The sequence below is a fragment of the Coenobita brevimanus genome, chromosome 113 (genome assembly GCF_032717465.1).
Source record: "Coenobita brevimanus isolate Jiangsu-jjx chromosome 113, ASM3271746v2, whole genome shotgun sequence".
Taxonomy (NCBI): Eukaryota; Metazoa; Arthropoda; class Malacostraca; order Decapoda; family Coenobitidae; genus Coenobita; species Coenobita brevimanus.
In genome coordinates this window covers 143,621-171,145 of record NC_137066.1, presented here as the reverse complement: position 1 = coordinate 171,145, position 27,525 = coordinate 143,621, and the positions used below count along the sequence as shown (strand labels likewise).

The window sequence follows — 27,525 nt, the reverse complement described above, 5'->3', positions numbered from 1 at the left end:
ATGGGCGCGATCACGAGCAGACAGAATGCAGGGGTGGAGGAGGTGGACATTGGGGTCAACCATGCTTATAGATATCCTCCTAAATCAGGTTGGTGGAATTTGTGGTATCAGGTAATTTTATAGTTTTGGATAACACCTTAGTTTTAATTTATTTTTTCAGAATATTGCAGTGGTGATGTGTTTTTATATGAACTGAAAGTGGAGGAGGCCAGCAATCATCCTCACCATAAGTGGGGAATTCTTTGAAGGTTTGGGTGGGGTTAAAATTGACAGAATGAGAGGATTGGCAGAGGAGAAAAATTAAGAAAGCCTCAGAACCAGGAATTCCAAACCACACAGACCAAAGAGGACAAAAGCAGTCCAAATAAACATGTCCTCTGGCTCTAAATTTAGCATAGCATTCCTAGATCTGAACCAGGGCTTACTGTTATGTTTTTTGGATAGAGTTGTTCATGTGTTTTACCATTTTTGATAGTTGATAAATAAGTAATATATAGGCAGATTAAACCCTTATTCTATAAATTTTTCTTGCAGATCAGAAATAGGTACAGAAATCTCACCTAACTTAACCTAACCTGTCTTAGCATTGAGACAGAAATAATGTCTTAGCTTCAAACTCCAAGCATGAACACAAATATTCTTTAGAAAAAAAATTAAGTTGGAAGAAAAATGTATAGAGAAGAGGTGATGAGTTTATTAGAGACACTTTGCACCAAATATAAACTATAAAACCCTTAAGTGCACTGTCCCATGAATTATTCCAATAATACCACCAGTCTTAATATTCTTTGATCCTAACTCTTGCAGTCTTTGATCCTAACCTTGGCATCCTTCTCTGCTAACCTTGACATCCTTCAGTCCTAACCTAGACATCCTTCACTTTTAACTGTGGCATCCTTCAGTCCTAACCTTGGCATCCTTCAGTCCTAACCTTGGCATCCTTCAGTCCTAACCTTGGCATCCTTCAGTCCTAACCTTGGCATCCTTCAGTCCTAACCTTGGCATCCGTCAGTCCTAACCTAGACATCCTTCACTGCTAACCTTGACATCCTTCACTTTTAACCTTGGCATCCTTCAGTCCTAACCTTGGCATCCTTCAGTCCTAACCTTGGCATCCTTCAGTCCTAACTTAGACATCCTTCACTGCTAACCTTGGCATCTTTCCATCCTAACCTTGGCATCCTTCAGTCCTAACCTTGGCATCCTTCAGTCCTAACCTGGGCATCCTTCAGTCCTAACCTGGGCATCCTTCAGTCCTAACCTGGGCATCCTTCAGTCCTAACCTGGGCATCCTTCAGTCCTAACCTGGGCATCCTTCAGTCCTAACCTTAGCATCTTTCCATCCTGACCTTGGCATCCTTCAGTCCTAACCTGGGCATCCTTCAGTCCTAATGCTGGCATTCTCAACTCTGCATCAGAACTCATAAATTTAAGTACCATATTATCTACAGTAATTATTTTTATCTATTTATTTTTGTAAGTCCAGTTCCTTGTAGTTATAGAGGTAGCAGCCATATCTATCTATCTATCTATCTATCTATCTACAGCCTGACGCCCTAATCCCGCAAAGGGTGGCCGCACACAAAACGCCTCCAAGTCGCTCTGTCACCCACCATTTGACTACCCTCCCCCCAACTCACCCCCCCCTTCCCATAGCTACATAGAATTTCCCCATTTATTTCTGAGTGCCTCGTATAGCCTACAGGGTGGCCACAAAGTTCATATCCATACTAATTGAATTTTATTTGGAATAGTCTGTATGCTTCCAATTACTGTCTGCAAAAATTTTTATCTTTTCCCATTGTTATGTATTAACATTCAAGTGTAACATTTGTTCTGTTCATGGAGTATCTGATTAATTTCCATGGGGTTGAATACCATGTTATTTATAGCATTTGCCCAGAGCGTGATGCTCGTTTGTTTTGTCATTGAGTTTATAGGAGCATTGTTTTTGGTTGCGGGAAAATAAAGCCGGACTCAGCAGGGTGCTGACCTTCCTTAACCTGGTGCCAAGACATCGCACCCATGTACTTCTGGGCACCCTCCATGTTGTTAAGCAGAATTCATAAAAGCAGGGTTGGAATTTATAAAAGTCCTGATAGCTGTTTTTAGGCTGTCAGCTGCCCACACAGTGTCATGCATGGCAGCAGGCCTGTCACATCTTGGCAAAAATCTCTCCTTTATGTCTTCAGAACTTGCTCCCTTTAGCATTTGTGAATCCAAACAGTTGCAGTACAGTATATGATCTGGACTGTGGATGTGGATGTGATAGGAAGCATTAGGAGAGAGGATGGAGAGTGAGAGACTGATGAGGAGAGTGTATGTGAGTGAGGTGAGGGGGGGAGAGGGAGTGGGAGGCCAAGGATGAGATGGAGGGATGGAGTGGAGAGGGATATGAGAGAGGAGGGTGTGAGCTGGGAGCAGGGCAATGAAATGGCTGGGGACAGGACGACATGGAGGCGATTTGTTTGTGGCCACCCCTTACGGGATTAATGCATATGGCAATAGATAGATAGATAGATTAGACTATGGATCCTTGGCGTAGTCAGTCTTCCTTTGCCTCTGGTCTTCCTATGTCGTTAGCCCAAAAGAGGTGGTGGTGGTGGTGGTGGTGGTCTTTGGCTTATATAGATGTGAACATGGTGGACAGCAGGATACTGGCCACATCAGCCAAGTACACCCAGAGATTATTAGTAGAGGTTACATTGGAGCAATTTCTGTGTTGTTAGGGTGAAATAATGTTGGACTGGCTGCTCCTGTTGTCTGAAACTACCAGTTACAAACTCCATGAGCATAAGTTCATCATCATCATCATCATCATCATCATCCAGACCTCCTTTCCCACCCAAGGGCAGGTGTTCATCTGTGTATTTTTTTCTTTCAGGCAATTACTTCAGCAATTTCTGTGTTGTTAGGGTGAAATAATGTTGGACTGGCTGCTCCTGTTGTCTGAAAATACTGGTACAAACTCCATAAGTTCATCCATGAATTTTTTTCTTTCAGGCAATTACTTCAGCAGCCACTTCATTATGGGTGGAGAGCGGTTTGACACAGCTCAGCCGGAAATGTACCTCTTTGGAGAAAACATGGACGTCAATTTTTTAGGCTCGCGTCCAGCTCCTGTAAGTTTGTAATTCCTCACAGCCAACCCTGACTTAACCTAACCCCAGCAGTGAGAGGATCAGACTTGCCATCCCAATTAGTGTTCACTGAGTTGCTAAAAAGTTACATATATGGATTTAGGAATTAGTGTTATGTATTTTTTTTTTTTTTTTTTTACCACAGATAGCTGCTGGAGTCAAAGTAAAAGTGAGAATTAGACATTGTTACAATTTTTTTTTTCATTTGTTAGATTTCAATATTTGCCATCACTCCAGCAACTGTTGGAAAGTAGGGTAATTGCAGTACGGTACCTGGTTTTGGTGTGTTGTTTAGTTTTCAGTTCATATAAAACATCAGCTCTACCCAGTGTCATGATAAAGTGTAGGTCAGTGAATTGGAAACAGTTGCTTGGATAGAGTTCATATTAATTCGTACCAATTTTTATATATGGATTATCGTTCATGGAATATCTATCTATCTATCTGTCTATTGCCAGACGCCATAATCCCGTAAGGGGTGGCCATTTGACTTTGAGTTATTTGTTTTACGGGGAAGGGCACTAACCCTCCACCAACCCACTTGTTGACACGTTGGGAGCACTTATGATTTAGTTAAATGGTTACCACCCAGCGTTGTAAATGGTTTCTTGGCTTACAGGAAACCATTTGGCTTGTCACTCAATGTAAAGCCACCTGTAAAGGAAAGAAAAGCAATGAGAAGTGACAGGAAAGATGGGAGAAATAGGAAGAGAGGAGGGCAGGCACAGAAAAAGAATGATAAAGGCTAAGGAAGAAGTAGGCAGCACTACATCAAGTGAGTGGATGATGGTCGCCACCACCTACCACCTTCATGGAATACAGCTTATATGATGAATGTTACCAATGTATGCATCATAATGGAGTGCACTGTTTGACACATAAAACTTCAGTATATATAGGGAACTTCAGCGGTTAAGTAAATTGTCACATACTGTAGTAAATTGTGCTTATGGAACTCACATTAATCATATAGCTATAGGTTGTCCAGTACTGTATGTGTAAGTAATTTTTGAAAGGCTGACTAATGTAAATACTAACCCTATTCCAGTTCCCGTACCCAGCACCAACGTCCAATGAACCCAGTAAGACACTGAAGGCGCTGATCAACATACGCAAGGAGAGCTTAAGGTTTGTCCGTGCCCCCGATGATTCTGCGACCCTAAAGGAACCCCAGATACCCCCACCAGAGGCCAACGCAGCCCCAGCACCCTCAACAACGCGGTTCAACATTGAGTTTACATTTGATTGTGATGTTCGGTGCGCTATCACAATCATGTACTTTTGCACCGAAGAAGTGACCACAAGTGGCATGATGTGAGTATGTCATGTGAAGTGAGCCACACTATCATTCCTTACCTAGCTGTTTATAACCAGACACAGTTCAGAAGGGATGATCATGAACATATTGCCTCCATGTCACCTTGTCCTCTACCTTTAGGCTGCTTTCCCTCCATCCCACACTGGTCTCATTCTTCTGCCTCACCACCCACTCCCTCATCTTTTGTTTCTTTCTTCCTCTTACTCCCTCCACCTCCCTCACATCCAGATGGAGGGAGAGACGAGAAGAAGGAGACCAAGGATGATAGAGGTAGAGCAAGGACTGTCATTCCCACATTTAAGCTTTTGAAATCCAAGCTTCTCAGCAAACAAAATGCACACGTGGGTGCTCTTTGTTTGAGATGGATTAAGTGGATAAAATGGCTATATTGAGATGGTATAGATATATTCAGAAAATTAACATGAAGTAGTCAAAGAGTCATGGAAAGATTTTGAGAATGAGGGTAATGTTAGAAGAGGCAGACATTATGTGGTGTGGAAGAAGGTAGTGAAGCAGTACATTGGTGGGAGGAAGGGAAGAAGAAGAGGAGTGTCTGGAAGAGAGAGAGAATTATGTGCAGACAGAGTAGCCTGGGTCACTTCTGTCATGCTACCCCATTTGAGGGATTCCCAAGGGAGAGCAAGATGTTAGAAATGTACTCAGGCTTTGTTCAAGTTTATTATTCTCATTTTAAAGCTGTTGTGTAGCAACAGAAAAGTGAATACAAGTCTGTACTACATGCCGGCCAACTTCTCTGTAGATTTACACCTTCTCCAAATACTGTAGTCATCTTTAATTGTTCAGGGTAATTTTCTTCCTCATGATAAAATAGTGACCTGTACCAGACATGTTTTTGTTTGTAATATTTCACGCTGACTCTTCACGGGTTTTAAAAAGTGGCTTAGAGGGTGCCGCTCTGAGGACAAGTTGGCTGGTGTAGTGTGTGCAGCAGAAACAGAGATATTCCATAACATTAATTATCTTAAATGTAAACATAACTTGGTGGAAGTATATACTGCATCCACTCACTCGATCTAGTGCTCCTTCTTTCCTTCCTTCCTCTTTTGTCTTTCTTTCCTTCATTCTTTCCGCGTCCTTCTGTCTACAGGTGACTCTACACTGAGTGACAAGCCAAATGGTTTCCTGTACACCAGGAAACCATTTACTACACTGGGAGGGAAATTTATAACCAAATTATGGTGCCTGGTGGTTTAGTGGGTAATTAAGGCACTCCAGTCAGATGGAGCTGGTGCAGGTTTATATCCAAGGGGTGGTTGAGGTTTATTGCTCATGTAATGCCACTCAGGGATGAGTGAGACTGGTCACTCTCATCTTAAATGTCAGGACCAACTTGCCTAGCCTTGGGCTCCAACACACCTCATGGAGCAACACAGGATTAGATGATGAATGAATGATTGAAATAAAAATTGTAATTATTATTATTATTATTATTATTGTTCACTCTCATCTTAAATGTCAGCACCAACTTGCCTAGCCCTGGCCTCCTACTTTCCTCATGGGGCAATACAGGATTGGATGATGGATGGATGGATGATTACTATTATTATTATTATGATTACTATTATTATTATTATTATTATTATGGCCATGCCACGTTGAGTACACCGCTTCCCGTCCGATCAGCGAAGTTAAGCAACGTTGGGTCTGGTTAGTACTTGGATGGGTGACCGCCTGGGAACACCAGATGCTGTTGGCATCCCTACGTGTCAAGTGGGGTTGGTGGAGGATTAGTGCCCCTCCTTGTAAAACAATTAACTCTAAGCCCTTGACCATCCCGTTTGGGATACATGGCGTCTGGCAATGGATGGATGGATGGATCTCTGTTTATAGTCAGATGCTATAAGCCTGTAAGGGGTGGCTGTTTGTCATTTAGTTGTTTAATGGGGAGGGTCACTAACCCTTTGCCAACCCACTTGTTGACATGTAAGGAACATGTATGGGTTGGATATATGGTTACCACCCAGCATTGTAAATGGATTCCTGGCTTACAGGAAACTATTAGGCTTATCATTTAATGTAAAGCCACCTGAAAAAGAAAGAATAGTAATAAAAAGTGACAGGAAAGATGGGAAAAATAGGAAGAGAGGAGAGCAGCACAGAAAAATAATGATAAAGGTGAAGGAAGAAGTAGGCAGCACTACACCAGGTGAGTGGATGATGGTCACCACCACCTATTATTATTAATTTTAGTATTGTTATTGTTACAGATACACACCTCGTGACCCCAGCATGAACTCTGAGACTTACCACTACAAAAGAGGCCCCAGTCAGCAGTTTTCTCAGGTTAGTTGCCATCAGGTGTTTAGCTTTTAAGGTACCAGTATTTTCTTTATTATTAAATATTTATACTTTAAATATTTAGGCTTTATTACCACATTTATGGTTAGAGTATTATCAGTGTTTTATTCAGTGATCCTTTTTTTGTAAATATGGTAAGTCATCTTTATAAGTTGCCCGTAGTATTTTTTTATTTTGTGTGTGTGTGTGTGTGTGTGTGTGTGTGTGTGTGTGTGTGTGTGTGTGTGTGTGTGTTTAACTATTTACCTAGTCGTGATATACAGGAAATGAGCTACGCTCGTGGGGTCCCATCTTTGTTTCTCAATAAGTCAAATTTTGCTCTGAGCTCGTTTAAGTTTTTAGAGTGGACAGTCTCTTTGTCCAGGCTATTCCACTGGGGAAAACTAGCATATCAGCTGTAGTAGTTGCAACCCCAGCCTCATCTGAATGTGAACCCAGTGAATGCAGGCTTAAGTTGCCCTTCTCCTGCAGTCCACCATCCTTGTTTTGGAAGACAGGGCATAAGTAAGAGACATTTGTTTAACCAGGTAGTTGAGCCCCAGTTTTTACCAGTGTTTTATATCATTGCCACCACATGAAGGTATCCCTCTCTAGCAGCACATTCAGATAGGTATAACTGTGTAATTAATTGTGGAGTTTATAGCAAAAATGGGCATGGAAAAGGTCTATCTGTCTATTTATTGTCAGACGCCTCAATCCCGCAAAGGGTGGCCACAAGCAAATTGCCTCCATGTCGCCCTGTCCCCCGCCGTTTCATTGCCCTGCTCCCAGTACACCCCCCCCTGTCTGTCATAAAGGAAAGGTGCTACTTATAATAATGTAGTGTATAGGTAGACTGTTCATTTACTCATATGGGTACTAGACTACAGTAGCTTAGCCAAGGACCCTTATACTGTACTTTGAAGGTGGTAATATGGGCCTGGCTCGTACTATTTTGCCTTTATATTTACTGTATTTACACATCCCTTTGGACTTTAAAATTTTGTGAAGTTGAGTTAGGATTTCAAAATTATTCTCAGCTCCTATTGTACAGATGTGAACTATGTAAGTGTGGATGTTTATGCTTGTGGAGAGTGAATGAGAGTGTCGTTTATTTAACTGGTCAGACTTTTGAGTAGTTTCTCCTGTGAGTTTTTTTTCTTGCACTCTGGACCTTATCTCACCCCCATTCTAGGTGGGAAAAAAGGTATAGATGATGATGATGATGATGATGATGATGATGATGATGATGATGATGATGATGATGATGATGGTGATGATGATGATGATGATGATGATGATGGTGATGGTGATGATGATGATGATGAAGGTGATGGTGATATATTCCTTTTCTTCAGGTGTGTCATGTATTTGATCCGTCGTTATTCCCAGAGGAGGAACTACTGTACTCATTTGACAGAGAAATCCTTCCCATCGTTATCTATTGTGTTGCTGAAGAGGGTGAAGGTATGTATGCAGTCCTTTCAAAGTAGAACTGATTATAAACTCTCTTATATTCACTCACTAGTATTCCAGTTGCCATTCTTCCCAACTCTGATCCTATTCCTCCATCATTACAGTAGGCATGCAGCACCCATAGCATTGCATACACTAACCTCTTTTCTGTTCAGCTCTCTAATGAAAGAGTTGACCAGTTTTCTCACTTCTTCATGCATGTAGCTGTCAACTTAGGTACTGTCTTTCTCTTTATGTTTTCGCACTGCCTGTGACCTCTCACTGCTTATGACCTCCAGTCATGACTGTGATACTTTGTGTCTGGGCATCGCAAAATGAATGGTTTGTGAAATGGCTCTTCTTTTCATTCAGATTTCTTTGCAAGAGAAAAGTTTTGTAAGTTCTGAGAGAAACCTGAGGGAGTTATTTTTTTATTTTATTTTATTTATTTTGTTTAACACTGAGCCAAGACAGCCAGACAATATTTGCTGTTGTAGAGAGACAGCTTAGGAAAACATGGCAGTAGTGAAAGGGTTAGTAAAACAACATCCAATTCCTCCAGTTTAATGTCTCTCGTAAGCTGAATTTAAATGTATGTGGAGTAAGCAAGATTAAACCAATAACAGACATCATATGAAAGAGTTGATGTGAATATTTTTGTCATATTAGTGTTAGGTATAGCTTTGGTACTGTCTTCTGTTCAAGGAAAAACACAATACTTTCTTCAGCTGATAGAGTTGTAAGAGCCTGGGAGACCTAAGATGCATTTATTTATTGATTTACTTATTTATTTATTTATTTTTTCCCATTCTGCAGAGCCAAGACAATCACACGCCACGTTTGCCGTCGTAGAGAGACACAGTGATGGTTATGCCCTGAAGCCCCTCAAACAGAAGCTGTTTGTTGATGGCCTCTCCTATCTCCTTCAAGAAATATATGGCATAGAGAACAAGAATGCCGAGAACTGTAAGGTAAGTCAGAAAGTTATTATTATTATTATTATTGTTATTCCTCCATTCTTCTTTCCCTCCATCCTCTTCTGTCTTCCTTTCCTTCATTCTTTCCTTATCCTTCTGCCTACAGGTAACTTTACACTCCCTTTTCTGACTTTCTCTCCTTTATTCTTTCCTCTTCCTTCTGCCTGTGGGTGACTCTACACTGAGTGACAAGGCAAATGGTTTCTGTACACCAGGAAACCGTTTACTATGCTGGGTGGTAACCATACAACCAAATTTTGGCGCCTCGTGGTTTAGTGGGTAATTACGGTGCTCCAGTTGGATTGAGCCAGTGAAGGTTTGTATCCAAGGGGTGGTTGGGGTTTATTGTTCATGTAATGCCACGTAGGGATGAGTGAGGCTGGTCACTCTCATCTTAAGTGTCAGGACCAACTTGCCTAGCCTTGGGCTTCAATGCTTCTCATGGGGCAATGTAGGATTGGATGATGATGATGATGATGATGATGATATTATTATTATTATTATTATTATTATTAATATTATTATGGCAGGTGGGGGTGCTCACCATCCACTCACTCAATGTAGTGCTGCTCTCGGGTGTCTTCCCTTTCCTCCCCTCCATCTGTCTTCCACGCCATCCTTTTCTGTCTTTCCTTCATTCTTTCCTCTTATGTAGTAAAGAGTAAAGTTATGGTCTTCGAGAGAAGTGAAGTAACTGAATGTACAGTGAGGTTGGATGAGGAGGAAATGGAAAATATGAGTGCATTTAAGTACTTGGGTAGTGTGATGAGTAAGGATGGAAGTTTAGAGGGTGAAGTGCTTGAAAGGGTACAACAGGGAAGAAAAGTTGCTGGTTCTTTGAAAGCAGTGATAAGAAACAGAGAAGTGAGCATGGAAGTGAAAAAGTTACTACATGACAGTATTGTGATACCAACTCTAATGTATGGAAGTGAAACATCGACTTTGTTGGAGGGACAGAAGTCATAATTCTCTCTCTCTCTCTCTCATTCTCTCTCTCTCTCTCTCTCTCTCTTTCCTCTCCTCTCCTCTTCTCTTTTGTGATTGCTACCTCACTCCATGTTTGTAGGTGAGAATAAGGCCTGTGATGATAATGTATTGCTAATAATAAACTAGAGGCAGGAATAAACCACAAGCCAGTGTAAACTTCAAATAATCCAGTAGGTTAAGCTGAACGTCTCCCTTCGCAGGTGTCAACAGAAGACGATGCCGAGGACAATGGTGCTGAATGTGTTATATGTATGTGTGATCTACGGGACACTCTCATCCTGCCGTGCCGCCACCTCTGCCTCTGTAACTGCTGTGCTGATTCACTCCGGTAAGTCTTGGGGAGAAAGGAGACTGCCATCTAGTGTGTCCTAATGGTTCATTGCTTTGGTTTACAATATTTTAGCTCATCTGTATAGTAGTAGTAGTAGTAGTGGTGGTGGTAGTAGTAGTGGTAGTAGTAATAGTAGCAGCAGCAGTAATAGCCCCAGGTAGTAGCCCCAGACAGAAGAGGAAGGAAAAAAGGAGGGAAGAGAGGACTTATCTTGGAAAGATCATATTACATCTCTTGTAAAATCTGCTTCCAAGAGATTGGGTGTGCTAGGCCGACTCCGCTCTTTCTTTACCCCTGCACAATTGTTGACTCTATACAGGGGTTTTATCCGCCCCTGTGTGGAGTACAACTCTCATGTGTGGGGAGGCTCCCCACATACAGCTCTTCTCAATAGGGTGGAGTCAAAGGCTTTTCGTCTCATTAACTCTCCTCCTCTTACTGACTCCCTTCAACCTCAGTCTCTTCGCCGCACTGTTGCATCTTTATCTCTTTTCTATCGCTTCTTTTAATGGTCACTGCTCCTCTGAACTGTCTGCTTGCATTCCTCCACCTCTACGACGGGCGCGTAGCACCCGTCTGGCAGCAAACTCTCATCCCTTTTCTGTCCAACTCTCTAATGCAAGAGTTAACCGTTACTCCCAGTCTTTCATTCATGCAACAGGTCAGCTCTGGAACTGTCTCCCTCTGTCTGTATTTCCTCCTGCCTATGATCTCCAGTCTTTCAAACGCAGTGTGTCCAGGCATCTCAAAATGATCGGATCTTGAATTTGGCTCTCTATTGTATTTTGTTTTTCTCTTGGAGGGAACTGTTACTGCGGGCTCATGGCCTTTGGTTCCTTCTTCCTCGCATAAAAAAAAAAAAAAAAAAAAAAAAAAAAAAAAGTCACCCGAGAGCAGCACCACATCGTGAGTAGATGGTGAGTGCCTCCACCTACCACTGTAATAATAATAATAATAATAATAATATAAAAGAGCTAATAGTATAATAATAATATAAAACTTCTGTCTTTCAGGTACCAGGCCAGCAATTGTCCAATCTGCCGAGCACCGTTCAGAGCGCTGCTGCAGATCAAGGCATTACAGAAAGTGTCTGGCAGCTGCTCTAACACACAGGCTAATTCAGAGGTATGGCAGCCCTATTGGAAAAGTGTGTTCTGTTTTGTATAGTAAGCTGATGTACCTTCATAACTGATATGCAGTATGAGCTGAATTATTGAAGAAGTAAAAAAAAAAAAAAGTACTTTGCATGGAGGAATTTCTTTATGCGTGCATGTGTGTGACTTTTTTTTTTTTTTTAATGTACAGTTGGGGCAAAATCTTACACACTATTTTATCTGTTCTGCCTTTCATTTAACTCTTATGGCTAATAATCCGAAGCTGAGAGAGGCTTGAGAAAGTTCTCTGCCTCAGGATGATTCTCTTTGATAGGATGCATTAGGGAGGACAGTGACAGAGGAGAGTGACAAACCTAACCTAACCTAAATGTAAAGTATAACACAGTTGTAGGAAAACTTGTTCCTGCTTGTACATAAGACCTTGAAGAATATAAATTACATTGCATGATGTTTCATATAATTGCCAGTATGCTTGCAAAGCTTTAACCCTTGCATCTTCCTCAGTGTTTTTATGCTTTCCAGTTTCTGCTAACTCTTCCTTTCCTGCAGTTTTCCATGCTGACTCATTCATGCCTGTGTCCTATCTTTTCTTTCTGGCTTAAAAAATGTCTTCCACTTTCTTATCATACTCTTTTTCAGATCTTGCTTCTCTCACCCCATCAGTTCTCCTCCTCTCACTGACTCCCTTCAGCCTCATTGCTTCACAATTTTACAACCCTCACTCTCTCCTCTCTCTCATTATTACCACACTGTACTTCTGAATTCCTTGCGTACATTCCTTCCCCATTAAAACAGGCATAACTATCTACACATTTGCACACCTCTTCTATCCAACTGTAAAGCAAAAGTCTCCCAGTACTTTCTGTGTGCACAGCTGGTCAACTCGGGAACTGTCTCTTTGTCTGTCTACTGCCTGTGACCTTCAGTCTTTCAAATGCATTGTGTCCAGGTACAGTATCTTAAAATGACTGAATCTCGAATTTGGCTTTCTTTTTTGTTAGGTTTCTTTGCAAGCATGAATTTTGCAGGCTGTAAGGCATGGGTTCTTTCTTTTTTTGTATTAAGAAAAAAAGCTCTCAATTTCACCAATCTTCTTCACCAGAAACCATCTTATGTTGTAGTGAGCATCCGATCTGCCTCCACTAACACCGGTGCTGATGATGACACTGACCATCTTAACTTGCATGCTGACACCCTTATGGTATGGATAAATATAGTGTTTGGAGCCAGCTGCGGTTTTGATAGCATAGAAATGATTTTTTTCTGTGTGTCCCACTCTATCATCCAGTCCCTTACTGCTCCATCAGGTTTGTAGGGGCCTGGGGCTAGACTACTGAGTCCACATGTTTAAGGTTAGAGCAGTTAGTTACTCCTGAGTGATATTGTATGAGCTATAAACTCTACCTGTCCCTCAAATGTAATCCTTTGTGGACAGGCCACATCTGGTTGAAGTGCCTTATCCCTGTACACTAGTAGACCTTATCTGGGTTGTATAGTTACCACCCAGCATAAAAAATGGTATGTTGGACAGCAAGAAGCCTTTAGACTTGTCACATGGTGTATTGTCACCTGAAGGTAACATTACATCAGGTGAGTGGATGGTGGGTGCCTCTACTTACCACAGAAAAAATTTTCCAGATCAGAAAAATCTCCCGTCATTTTTTTTTTTTTTTTTTTCCCCACTCGTCATCTAATTCAGTGTTGCCCCATGAGGAGCGTAGGAGTCCGGTGGTAGGCAAGTTTGGCCTGACATTCAAGATAAGAGTGACCAGCTTCACTCATCTCTGAGTGGCATTACGTGAGCAGTAAACTCCAACCATCCCTTGGATATAAACCTGCACCAGCTCAATCCTAGTAGAGCACTTTAGTTACCCACTAAAGCACCAGGTGCCATAATTTGGTTATATGGATACCACCCAGCGCAGTAAATGGTTTCCTGGTGTACAGGAGACTGTTTGGTCCGTCACTCAGTGTATAGTCACCCACAGGCAGAAGGAAGAGGAAAGAATGAAGGAAAGAAAGACAGAAGAGGGAGTGTAAAGTCACCCGTAGGCAGAAGAACAAGGAAAGAATGAAGGAAAGAAAGACAGAAGGAGAAGGAAGGTTGGAAGGAAGAGAGGAAAGGGCAGGCACGTGAGAGCAGCACTACATCGAGTTAGTGGATGGTGAACGTCCCCACCTACCACCCTATAAAATTTTTAGTGCTGATAAGTACATGTAGACTACAGTTATTTCATTAGTTTGTTTAAGACAGTAGCCCAAACATCCTGAATTATTTGTTCAGTAGATGCAGAACACACAAGAGAAGAGGCAGGATTGCATTGTGTGTGTGTGTGTGTGTGTGTGTTTTCAGTAAAACTATTTTCAGGTCTTTAAAAAGTTGTAATATTGCAGCACAGCCATGACTTACAGTGAGGATTGACAACACTAGATATGTTTAGGCAGTGCTGTATCATCATCCATATGTAGGATAGTCACCATGAAAGGAACATTAAAAAAAATTGCAGTCTAAATAATCATAAATTGTATACTAAAAAAAGATTGCAGTGTAGATAATCATAATTTGTACATAAATGTATATACGAGTATATTCCAGCTGTACTGTGCTGGAGATAATATGTAAGGAACTATCTTGGTGGTCATGACAGTACAGGAAGGTGTCCTGCCAGGTGGTCATGGGGCGTGACACTGTTAATTTTCAGTCTTTAATAATGTTGTGCCGTATTTATATATATAAGGGTCCTTTGTATGACACGTGTTAGGAGTGTTGTACTGCATGGCAGTGAGACCTGGGCAGTTAAGGAAGAGGATATTCGTAGGCTCAGATGTACAGAAATGACAATGATTAGATGAATGTGTAATGCATCTTTGAATGTGAGGCCTGGGGGGGCTAGGGTTATGGTTGAAGAGTTGAGAGGGAGAATGAGAGTGGAATGTGTTGGTGTTGTGATGATGATGAGGAGTAGATTGAGATGGTTTGGGTGTGTGGAGAAGATGGAGGATGACAGCTGGGTGCAGGTGAGAAGTTTGAATGCCGGGGGTAGGGATGCTAGAGGCAGACCGAAAAAGACCTGGCACGAGGTCACAGTTTGTTACGTCAACTGACTGAATAGAGAGGCTGCCTGAGACTGAACAGTGTAGAGAGCCACCATTAGGTGACAAGGCCAGTGCGTGCAGGCATGGTGGAGCCTTATAAACATTACAAAACAAACGTTGTCATATAATGTATGGGCCATTCTTGAAGGTAGTGCCATTCTTGACGGTAGATACTGTTTTAACCCCAAATCATATACAGTGTCATGATACTGGATCTTATACAGTGCGAGGTACCATTTGTTTGAGAAATGTACCAATATTTACTTCCATATCCAGTGACCTTGAGGGTGATATTTTTATTTTTTTATTTAGTTCTGTAGTTTTTGGCAACATATCTGTCTGTGTATCATCCAGTTGTTGTTTTTTAAAGAGTGTTGGTACATATGTGCCAACGTTGATGATGTATTTCATGGCTGGACACTGTTTTTGCCTGCAGATATTGTCATACTGATTCCACAGTATTATGAATTTGTACATTGTATTGTATAAGTTATGCAGGCACCACATGAGTCAGAGTTTAGGCTGGGACTTACACATTGTTACAGTTCATAATACACACCTCAGATTTCTTTTTTTTTTTTTTTTTTTTTTTTTTTACAGTGGTGTCCGGCAACTGTTGGGGAATAATTAGCTGGTTTGGACACTTGGCCTGTCTCTAGTTCACCACAAATATCTGCTGTACCGTAGCCAGCCTCACCCCTTTTATGTTTGAATGCAAGAGTTATCTGATACTCCCAGTCCTTCATGTGTGCAACAGGTCTACTGTGGAGCTGTATTCCTCTCTTTTTCCTCTGCCTATGACCTCCAGTCTTTTAAACACAGTGTGTCCTGGTATCTTGAACTGAGTGAATCTTGAATTTTGGCCCCCTACCCCCCCCCCCTTTTTTTTCTCTAAGTGGGAACAGTCTTGTGGGCTTCAGATGTTTGATTCTCTTCTTTCTTACATGAAGAAAAAAAATGAGAATTTCTGGAGAGGAAGTGTGGCATAATTTCCATATGGCCAGATGACTTTATCTAATAAGGGTTGGCCACAGTGAAATCATACGGTGTTTATATTACACAATCAAATCACCTCTGTGTTGCCGTGTCCCCTGTCATCTCACTGCCCTCCCCCTAACTTACACGCCCCTCTCTCACACACCTCTCCATTCGATTCCTCCATCTCATCCTTGGTCTCCCCCTCCACCTCACTCAGATACACCCTCCTAGTCAGTCTCTCACGCTCCGTCTTCTCCATGATTTGATTTAGCGATATTTTCATGCATTTAAATTATTCCACAGGGTGTAGATGGGATACCACCAGGCTACGAGGCAGTGTCACTAATAGAAGCACTGAACGGCCCCTCTGCTTCCCCGCCCCCTCAACCCTCTGCACCCCCGGCTCTCGATCTGTATGTCCAGCTGCCCCAGAGCCCTGCCGAGGCCACACCCACAGCGCCCTCCCAGCCACAGGATTCACTGCACCGTAACACCAGCACTCACGGCCACCGTGGCGATGCTAATAGGTGGGTTAACACTCTGCTTAACTAGCCATCCATCCCTCTGTCCATCCATACATCCAGGCATTCATTCAGTCATTTTTTTATCTATCCATCCATCCATCCTTCCATCTATCTGTCCATCTGTCCATCCGTCCATCTGTCCATCCACTCACTGACTCGTCCAACCATCCATCCATCCATCCATCCCAGAAAGATTTTGTGGTGATTCAGATGAGTATATAAAACTGATGGGAGAGAAGCAGAAAAGAGCCTAATTTCTCTCTTTCTTATGTGTTTCGGACTACACAGGACCCAGCCTTAGATGGACAACAGGTCATGATGGTGGTGTGGTGGTGGTGGTGGTAGTGATGATGATGATGATGATGATGATGATGATGATGACTGTTTTTCTCCAGCAGGTGTTTTGTTGAGAGTGTGACGGTGCGGCCGGGCCAGGTGGAAGACTCAACAACACAGACAGACCACCACTCACACACGCCCACTCACACCCGCCCGTCCTCACCCGCCCCACAAGAGGTTAGTCTGTGCATCTATCAGTCTCTTTATCTATCTGTCTGTCGACCTAGCTGTGTCTCTGTCTGCCCTACTCACAGATGGCTGACCACTAACAAATCACCTCATGGGGAAATGCGGGGTGGGAAAGAGACAGGCCAGAGCTGGAATTCTTATTTTCTCCAACATTACAGCTGCACAAAGAAAATAAAGCATTGAAAGTAAAGAATTGAAGCTTTAACTGTGTCTCCCTCTCACCAGACTTTCCACCTGTCACAATGGATCATCTGCAGAGTCACCTCATGCCCCTCTTCTGTCAGGCTGCCTTCCTTCCAACTCACACCATCCTCATTCACGTCCATGTACCTCTCCACCCCATCCTTCCACCTCATTGTGGGTCTCTTCTTCCAGCTCATTCACTCTCACTTCCCCAGTCAGTCTTTAATTTTCCATTTCCTTCACATGACCAGACCATCTCATTGACTGTAACATATCAGCTTTACAGTTAGCAGTGAAACTCATATAGGCAGCTTTTCAGTAGGTATTAAGGACATGAGCTGGTGAGGCTAGGGATCTGTCAAGAGATCGAGCTGGCTGGATGAATGTCATGAAGAGAAATGCATGACCAGGGATTTGGCACCCCTTAATAATGTGACGGTGTTCGGATTGACTCTATCGGATATGTTTATATGAAACTACAGAATGTGGTGAACATTTTTGGTGTATCAGGTAGAGCCAGGATTCCGGGGGCTTAAATGGTAAGTGAATGGAAGTGTGGCCTATTGGACTGGGCAAGCTTAGGCTGTCTGGACATTGCTACTCCTCACCCTGCCCTAGGGTAAGAAAGGAGGTCCGGGTGATGATGATCTAACCAATGTACAATTCACTTGCTGTACATCCCAGCTCAGCGATACAGTTACATAATTTTTTGTTAATAATTTTGTTCTAATTCTTGCTTTGTCATGGCAGTTTTATCCAGCTTTAGACAGAGTTTTGAGGTTAACATTGCCTGTTTTATCTCCTTCAGTACGAGGCGTCTTTCCTAAGCTGAATAAAATTGTCAGGAGATAGCAAGAATGAAATGCTGAATGAAATAAAGAATACGTAATGGGATGGAGGGGGTTAATAGCCGAAATGACGTTCTTAAATGGTTACTTATAATGAGACCTTCCTGTATATTGTTATCAGATGTGGATGTCTCTGCTACTGGCTTAAAGATCTGGTCAAGTGTCCTGTATATTACTGTACTGAGGTGGTGGTTGGGTACTGGAGAGAGATACCTTCATGTGGTGGCACAGATTTAACTGGGTAATTCAGCAGTCTGGTTATACACACATCTCTCAGTTGCTTCCCAGCCGCCTGAAAGGAGGATGGTGACCTGCAATAGAAGGATAACTTTAGGCTGTTTAATGGGTTCACAGTCCAGATGAGTGTGGGGTTACAACAACAGGGAGAAGTGATTTGTTGACAACCACTTCAGCCAGATGATATAATATGTAATATGATCTTGTTGTGATACCAACTCTAATGTATGGAAGTGAAGCTTGGACATTGTTGGAAGGACACAAGGCAAGAGTGAGAGCAGTGGAAATGAGCTATTTAAGAGGAGCCTGTGGAGTCACATGGAGAGACAGGCTTACGAATGAGGATATAAAGGAGCGTTGTGGTGTTGATGTGGATGTGATAGGAAGCGTTATGAGGAACACACTGAGGTGGTTAGGCCATGTGGAGAGGATGGAGGGTGAAAGACTGACGAAGAGAGTGTATGTGAGTGAGGTGGAGGGGGGAAGAGGGAGGGGGAGGCCGAGGATGAGATGGAGGGATGGGGTGGAGAGGTATATGAGAGAGGGGGTGTGTGAGTTGGGAGCGGGGCAGTGAAATGGCGGAGGACAGGGCGACGTGGAGGCGATTTGTTTGTGGCCACCCCAAACGGGATTGAGGCATCTGGCAATAGGTAGATAGATAGATAGATCTTGTTGCCACTAGATAATTATATTCAGTTTAGGAAGCAACTCTAATAGTAACAGGGTCAGTGAGAGCTGTATCTAACCCTTACAGTTCAGAAAGTTAATCTGAATCTGAATGAAATTGTCTGTGGGTAATGTAAAAAAATAAATTGAACTTTTATTGGGAACATTCTCTACCAGATGCGGATGTCTGTTCTGCTGGCTCAAGAGTGTGAGGAGGTGTGTATGGCTAAGGGCATTGATGACACCACAGCCACCCCGCCCCCTACCCAAGCCAGACGCAGAACCGGACGCAAACGATCGCGTGACCACCATCAAGGAAGAGATTCTGTCAAAGTGGTTAACGAAATTTCACAGCCGAGAAGTTTAGAGGTAAGAAAAGTTGAGACGGTGAGATAAACATCGGCCATATGATGGTTGATTAAGTTTGACAGACTGATAGGTAATGTGAAGCAGGTTTATGCTGGAAAAGCTGAGAGGAAGGATGGGACTGGAGTATACTGTTGTTGTGATGAGGAGAGTTAGATTGAGATGGTTTGGGCATGTGGAAATGATGGGGGATGATAATTGGATGCAGAAAGTGAGAAGTATGAATGTTGGGGATAGGGTTGCAAGAGGCAGGTGGCAGACCAAAAAAGACCAGGGACGAGGTCATAGAGTGTGACCTCAGGGACTGAATAGGGAGGCTGCTAGAGATCGAGAAGCATTGAGAGCTGCCATTAGGTGACCAAGGCTGACACGTGCAAGCATGTTGGAGCCTTTATAGTTGATACAAATCATAACTATGGGGGGGAGAGGGAGGGGGAGACTGGGGATGAGATGGAGGAATGGAGTAGAGAGGTATACGAAAGAGGGTGCTATAAGCTGGGGAGAGTTCAGTGCAATGGTAGGGGACAGGACGACTCGGAGGTGATTTGTTTGTGGGCACCCCATGTGGATTAAAGCATCTGGCTATAGATAGATGTAACTATGAATGTTTTTATCTGTGAGGTGGAGTCAGTATTTCAGGTGCTTGAATAGTGAGTCAGTAAGAGTGTGGCCTACTTAATTGAGCAGACTTTTGGTAGTTTTCCATTTGTCAGTTTTTTCATGCTGGAACATATTTCACTCAGTCTTGATGTTGATGGTAAAGTGTGAAACAGGTAGATGAGAGTGATACTGAAAGTGATGGGCCAAGAAAAAATTGGATGGATGAGGTAAATGAGTATGTGAGAAAGTGAGGTGTGGAAATTGATGAAGCTAAGGAATTGACACTAGATCAAAATGGTTGGAAGAAACAGTATAGAAAACCCATAACTAAGGTAGGGACTCTATCTATAGTGTCAGTGAAATAACAGCTGAAAAGTCAGGAGGTAAGGAATTGGGAGAAAAGAAAAAGGTTAGAGGAATATGGGCGTTTGGCAGGTGGTTATATACATTAAGTGAGTGGTTCAGTATTGGTGTGAGAGTGAGCAGAGGGTATGTTATTTCCCCATGGCTGTTCAGTATTTATATATATGGATTGAATTTTAAGAGAGATTAGCTTGAGCTGTGGAGAGAGGGATGAGGATGAGTGTGAATGGTGAAGGTTGGAGTATCTTATAACTGATTTATATAGATGATACTGCGTTGATGCCATCTATAAATAATAGCATGGTAGATTTGTGCAGAGTTTTGTGAAATGTCTTTGAGCATTGTGTTTTAAAAGTAAATGTAGGAGAGATAATGAAATTACCAGTAGTGTAAGTTTTGTGGAGAGAAGGTGAATGTCAGTGAGATGTGCTGATGAATGGAGAGATATCTGAATTGGCGAGGTTGTTTGAATACTACAGAAGAACAGATAAATATGCAAAGGAGGTGAGAGTAGAATAACATAAGGAAGAGAGGTAGCTGATGCACTGAATTCTTCAGGTATGGAATGGCCTGTTTCACTGCATGGACTGGTGATGTTCTCCCAGTCATATACTTTCTCTGTTCCTGTTTCTGAAATCATCCCACCGTGTGTAAGTGGGAAGAGGAGAAGGAGGAGGAGGAGAAGGATGATGATGATGATGATGAAGATTGAGGATAATGATGATGAAGATGGTGGTGGTGAATGATGATGATGATTTTAGGTTGTGAGTGGTTTATGTGAAAGATCAGTAAAATCTGTTATACTGTAATGCTGATCATCAAAGTGTTGCTTATCATTTGGGACAGCAGGCCACGTCTTTGACTGCTTGACCACTGCTGCTTTCTAGGTTGTAGATCCAAGTGAAACGCGAAGTTTACTAGATGAAGATCCACTTGAAGCGGAGGGAAGCCGGGAGAGAGAACAAGGAACGGGGAGGGAAGTAGGGAGAGAAGTTTCCGATGACTCCCCTCCTTCTCCTCCTCCCACTCCTCCCACCGCTGCCACCCCTCCACTCCGCTCCCTTCCTCACCAGGTGGAGGAAAGTACCATAGAGGAGGAAGATGATGAGGACAAGAGGGACAATGAAGATATAAAGTCCGTTGTAGTAGTCATGGATTCAACGGTAACAGAAAGCACAGAAAATGATGAATTACAGGATGAACCAGAACCATCAGATTCCCCTTGTGTCACTCCCAGGAAGGTTAGTAATATTTTTTGCATATGCTGTAGAATAAGGAGGGCAGACACAGAAAAAGAATGACAAAAGTGAAGGAAGAAGTAGCCATCCACTCACTTGTTGTACTGCCTACTTCTTCCTTCACCTTTTTCTTTTTCTGTGTCTTCCCTGCTCTCTTTTCATTTCTTCCATCATTTCTGCCATTTTTTATTATTCATCTCTCTTTTTTGAGTGGCGTTACATTGACAAGCCTAATGGAAACCATTTACAGTGCTGGGTGGTAACCATATAACCAAACCAATCGTGTTTCCTACGAGTCAACAAGTGGGTTAGTGCCCCTCCCTGCAAAACAACTAACTCAAAGACAAACAGCCACCCCTTATGGGATTATGGTGTCTGGGTATAGGTTGATAGATAGATAGACTTTATAACAACGTTCAGGCTTTTATGATGTACACTTGGCTGAATAAATGATGTGGCATTATACACACATACTTTGTAATAACTCTCAGGCTTCTGTAACTCCCTCTCAGGTGATTAAAATGATCTAGCTTTAACGGGAATAAAATACTGCTGCTGTCCTGGTTATGAGAGTTAATGGTTTCATTCATTCATTCATCCATTGCCAGACGCCATGTATCCCAAACGGGGTGGCCAAGGGCTTAGAGTTAATTGTTTTACAGGGAGGGGCACTAATCCTCCACCAACCCCACCTGACACGTAGGGAGAGAGACACGTAGGGAGAGTTAATGGTACTGTACATTATTTACGCTGATTTTGGCCGAGATTTTCGTCCTTTTGTAGCTTATTTCGCATAGCACAGTGGTAGAAAAGAGACAATATTTTAGCTCTGTGTCCTTTCCATGGCACTTCTTCTTGACCAGCATCATAATCTAGTGTTAACCTATTGGTACAGCCCAGCATTCTGGATGGAGAGATGGCAGTTACAGGCCAAATTAGAATAAAAGTAGCGTACTATGGTATGAACGCTCAGGCTGGTGCAACTCACTCTTATCAGAATAACATTGTCTGACACAGTTTTATTCAGCTGATACTGAGTCATAGGAGACTGAGTGTTGATAGCAAAATGTAGAAAAAAAGTGAATCTAATGATGATGTACTGTAGTGTATATAGTAACATTTTTATTTACTTATTTATACAGTATACAGTACCAGTGTTCATGTTACAGTTGTACAGGCACTGACAATGGCCTAAACATACTGGTGCTGTGTACTGTGGGTGGAACAGCTGTGGTGTCCACCTGGGAGCCAAACCTCCTCATATTTCCTTACACCTGTCACAGGGAGGACTCTGGTCTGACCCTGGTGAGGCACCCACCACATGAGGGTGCCAGTTCCCTTCATGGTGTACCGTATATACTGTTCTGTACCTGTACGGTGGCTCCACACAAGCACTTGCTTACATGTGGTCGACAGGTTTGTTTAGCCAATAACAACAATGCTTTACAGTTTATTAAATTTTTTCTAATTTTTGAAACAATTTTTTTTTACAAATTTGTTTTCTGTATATCCCAGGTGAAAGAGACAAAAGGGGAAGAGGCTGGTAGTGAAGAGATAGCAACCTGTGAAGCCTGACTTATCCTCTTCTTTCACTCTGGCTGACTTCTGTTACTCTTGCCTACTCTAGTTTTCTTTCTTGTTTTTAGTCACTCTAGCTGTTGTCAGTTAACGCCTTAACTTCAGTGACTCTTGGTGTGTTGTTGCTACCTTCAGATGATTTTATTCAGCTTGAGAGAGAGTGAACTGGAAGGATTCCATATAACCTTCACTGCCCTCTTCTGTGTTACAGGTCTTTCCAGGCTGAATAAACGAGTGTGGGAAGCAAGAATAATATTAAAATGCCACATCACAGTGAAGAAGTTAATGTGTTTATCAGTTGACCATTTTTATTGCTTTCCTTTTCTTTGCATCCCCATACTTCTGTGTCTTCTTATTTTCATCCCTTCAGTCCAGTGCTGTAACTTATATTTTTTTCTCACTACCATCAGTCGGCTTCATTTAGCTTAGGAAGAGTCCAGAGGTGGAGTAGGGGTTAGTGAAGGATATGCAGGGTGTTCCAGGGTTTTTTGAGAAACTCCAGGAGATTTTTATTGCTTAATTTGAAGAAAAAGTACTATATTAACATGGGTCCTGTTCTTGTCTGTTATGGGGTTGCAGTTACTGATGAGTACTTGGGTCATGAGGGAGACTGTTTTTACCCAGAGGTCATCAGTAATTGTAGTTCCATTATGGTGGGCTACTGGATCCATGCTGTCTCATTCATATCGTTTATGAAGGCTCCAGCACACGCGCATTTGTTTGCCTTGGTCACCTAATGGCGGCTTTCCATGCTGCTTGATCTCTGGCAGCCCCCGTATTCAGTCCCTTTCCTTGAGGTCACACTTAATGACCTCACAATCCTGCCCCTGACATTCACACTTCTTACTCTCTACACCCGATTATCATCCCCCATCATCTCCACGTGCCCAGACTGTCTCAATCTACCCCTCCCCATCACAACACCAGTACGTTGCAGGATTTATTGCTCAAAAATAGCCTAAGAGTATTCCCCTGAAGTTTCTCTAAAATTTCATGGGACACCCTGTACCCAACCCCTCCAGCTTAAAACATCTCTTTAAGCTGAATAAAGCTGTCTGGAGACGGTGTGAAGAAAATATAATATACTTAATAAGACTGAAGGGCTTCATTGTTTTCATATTCATTCTTTTACTTCAAATCTTTCCCTCTTCAACTGGATGCCAGCAAGACATCTGCCAGTATCACAGCTTTAGTAAGACAGTGTTGAAGGCTTATGTGTGTTTGTGTGTGTGTATCTCGAGTGATGACACGTGTGAGCACTGTGTTTTTCTTAGCTTTGAGTGTTAGCACATATTTTAGTGTTTTTGTATTATATTTTATTTTAACCCATGGACTGTGGCATTTCAACCAGTGGACTGCAACAGGGGGGTTGCAAAACAGGCTCTGTGGTGCAGCAGTGTGCCCAGATCAGTGACCATCGCAGCAGCATCTTGGAATGGTATTACACACCTTCCCTCTAAATATTTTTTTTCTATTCACCATAGTTACTGACTTATTTTGGTGTGAAATTTCCCAGTTGGTGGGAAGTTGGCAACTGTACAATCAGGACTCACTCCTGTCATAGTCTCAGTGAGTTGCCAGTTAGTCCAATAAGCAGTAACCTGAGTGCGATGTGCTACTTACGATAATTTATTTTATATTTCCTTCTCTTCCCTTAGCTGTTGTCAGCCTTTCATTCAATTTAATTATCAAAAATTGTTTTTCCAAGACAGGTTTGAGTCTTCCTTGGGTGTTAATGCCACGGTAAATGGATCAGGAAGTGCACAAACTTTGTTCATAGTAGCTACCGTTACTTTGTTTCTGGCCTCAACTTTGGGGGCGGAGATGAGACACGACAGAAAGCCTACTATCCCATAAAAACTGCATGTCACTTCTCCTACAAGAAACTTTGTGGTGTATTATTAAAAATCCTACTTGTATGAGGCAGGTTGCATGCCCCTCCCATGTTGATGCAAATGAACACAGTCTTATGCCATGGATTAACCAGTTACTTCCAAGTGATATTATTCATTGTAGGAGATCCCTGGCAATGAAGAGGTTAATGGAGGCTGTATATATGTATTGTTAGTGAGGTGCCTTAGTCCTGGAAGGGGTGGCCATAACCAAGTTGCCTCCACCACCAGACTGTCATCTCCAACGCACATCCCTGCATTCGTATACCTCTCCTCCCTATCGCTCCATCTTATCCTCAGTCTTCCCTTCCCCTTCTTGTCTTCTGCCTCACTCACAAACACTCCTAGTCAGTCTCACATTTTTTATCAGAGCAATTCTTTTAACACCTTCCTACTCATCTGTCTCTGTCAGTTGAAAAAAAAAAGAAAAAAGAAAATGATTAAGTTAAACCATGCTGTCCGGCGTTTATTTCTGCCGACCCTTCCCCCAGCCGGGGATTTCTGGAAAAATCACTTTTTTTTTTTTTTTTTTTTTAAACTGTATTACTCTGCTCCAGTCTATCCACACAGACTTTATCACTCATCTCAAACTCTCCTATCCCTTCTCTCACACCATTATACTGCTTCACATTCTTCTTCCATACCACATAAGGTCTGCCACTTCTAATATTTCCCTCCATCTTGCTTTCACTGACTTTCTGTGGCACCTTTTCACTCACTTATCATCATGTGCTCTTCACCTTAGCTAGGATCAGATTATTGTCCTTTTGAAGCTTATATCATGTAACTCACTGGCAGAGTATCATACTACTCTTGCTCTACATCTGTTTCATTGCACTTCTTCATGACAAGCATCTAATTTTAGTGTTAATCCATTGTTACAACTTAGCATTCAAGGTAGTAAGATGGCAGTTTTAGGCCAAGTGAAAGTGTGAAGTGTAAAGTAAATGGCAGCACATCATAATACCCACAGTTGCACTTGGTGGTTCTGGTTTGTTTGTGATTTTGCCATAATAGTTTTTTTTGTTATGGTTGTTGTGGGTGTGAAATATGAATGGAAAATTGTGTTACCTTTGATCATAGCCAGTAACATCAACTGTTACTTCATCATCATCATCATCATCATCATCGCCATCATCATCATCTTGAACTTTTTCTCACCTAAAGATGGGGTGAAGATTGATTGGGAAATAAGGAATGAGTGAGTACAAAATGTGCGAGAACTATTAACAGCATACCCAGTGAAATGACACACAAACTCATCCAAGGTCCTGGTATCCTGGCACTACCACACAGGCCTTACTCTGTTTTTATATATATATATATATATATATATATATATAAAATGTGTGTGTGTGTGTGTTAAGTGGGTGCTTAAGAGATGTGCTGGTATTGGAGGTAGACTGTAAGATAATCTGATGTCATGTATGTGGTGTGTTGGGAAGAGCATGTAGAGGTTGTCAGGCATTAGATTGATCTTGCTGGTGAGTCTCTTGAGTGTATGGAAGAGTTTTGATATTTGGGAGACATGTTATGTGCTTGAGATGGGGCTGGAGCAGCTCTGTGGCTAGGGTAAGGAGTGGTTGGATGAAGTTCAGGGAGCTCTTGCCTCTCCTGACATTGAGAGGGCTCTCCCTCCATGCTAAGGCATCTTTGTTTGCAACGTGTGTTAGGAGTGTAATGCTGTATGGTAGTGAGACCTGGGCAGTGAAGGAAGAAGATATTCATTCATTCATTCATTGGCAGACGCCATGTATCCCAGACGGGGTGGCCAATGGCTTAGAGTTAATTGTTTTACAGGGAGGGGCACTAATCCTCCACCAACCCCACTTGACACGTAGGGATGCCAACAGCATCTGGTGTTCCCAGGCGGTCACCCTGTACAGAAATGACAATGATTTGATTGATGCATAATGCATCCTTGAATGTGAGCAATGTGAGGGCTAGGTTTACGATGGAAGAGTTGAGAGGCTGGATGGAACTGGAGTGTATTGGTGTTGTGATGAGGAGAGGTAGATTGAGATGTTTTGGGCATGTGGAGAGGATGGAGGATGACAGTTGGGTGCAGAAAGTGAGGAGTGTTAACATCGGGGGTAGAGTTGCAAGAGGCAGACTGAAAAAGACCTGGGACGAGGTAACAGAGTGTGACCTCAGGGATGAGAGAAAAGCTGTCAGAGATTGAGCAACATGGAGAGTCGCCATTAGGTGACCAAGGCTGACGCATGCAAGCACGCTGGAGCCGTTATAAACGATATGAACGATACAATATTGTACGTAGGTTACTGGTATAAATTCATTTATACATATTGATCATGGTTTGGGGACATGAGTGAAATGTAAATGAGATGTGTGGCCCATTTCACTGGACATGCTGTTGATGGTTCACCCACTTTTTGTACTTCCTCTTTCCATGTTCCTGTATCCTGCCTCATCCCAGCCTTAGGTGGAGAAAAAGGTCATGGTGATGATGATGATGATGATGATTTGTTATAGATGTAGTGCCATGTCTAAAATTCATGTTTTTTTGTTCCTTACAGAAAAGTAGCAGCGGGAGGAGAAGTGTAGGCGAAAGACTAGCTGGAGAAGAAAGAGTAGATGACCGTTCGGCGCCCCCATCGCCAGGTGGCTCCCGCAGTGGCACTGGTCTGAACCTCAGCCACCAGAACGAACCACTGTCCTTGCCGGGTACGCCACTGAGCAACACCTCAGCCGTCAGCCGATCCTCCGATGCCTCAGTCAGCTCGGCATCTTCCACTCGAGCTTTATTATCACATCCGACCGACGCTCCATCCGCCAGCATTGTATAA

General features: G+C 42.5%; 1 protein-coding gene and 1 non-coding gene across 2 annotated transcripts; both read left to right on the top strand.

Moving 5' to 3' along the window:
* Positions 1 to 27,525, top strand: Mrgn1 (Mahogunin ring finger 1). Its single transcript, XM_080286752.1, has 14 exons — positions 1 to 88; positions 3,004 to 3,122; positions 4,189 to 4,454; positions 6,687 to 6,762; positions 8,115 to 8,223; positions 9,028 to 9,182; positions 10,376 to 10,503; positions 11,520 to 11,631; positions 12,724 to 12,822; positions 15,999 to 16,222; positions 16,618 to 16,735; positions 18,859 to 19,050; positions 20,898 to 21,251; positions 27,256 to 27,525. The coding sequence occupies exons 1-14, from the start codon at positions 1 to 3 to the stop codon at positions 27,523 to 27,525; spliced, it is 2,310 nt and encodes a 769-aa protein (XP_080142878.1).
* LOC145418344 (5S ribosomal RNA) lies at positions 6,057 to 6,175 on the top strand. Its single transcript, XR_013900682.1, has one exon. It is a non-coding gene; the product is annotated as a 5S ribosomal RNA (ribosomal RNA).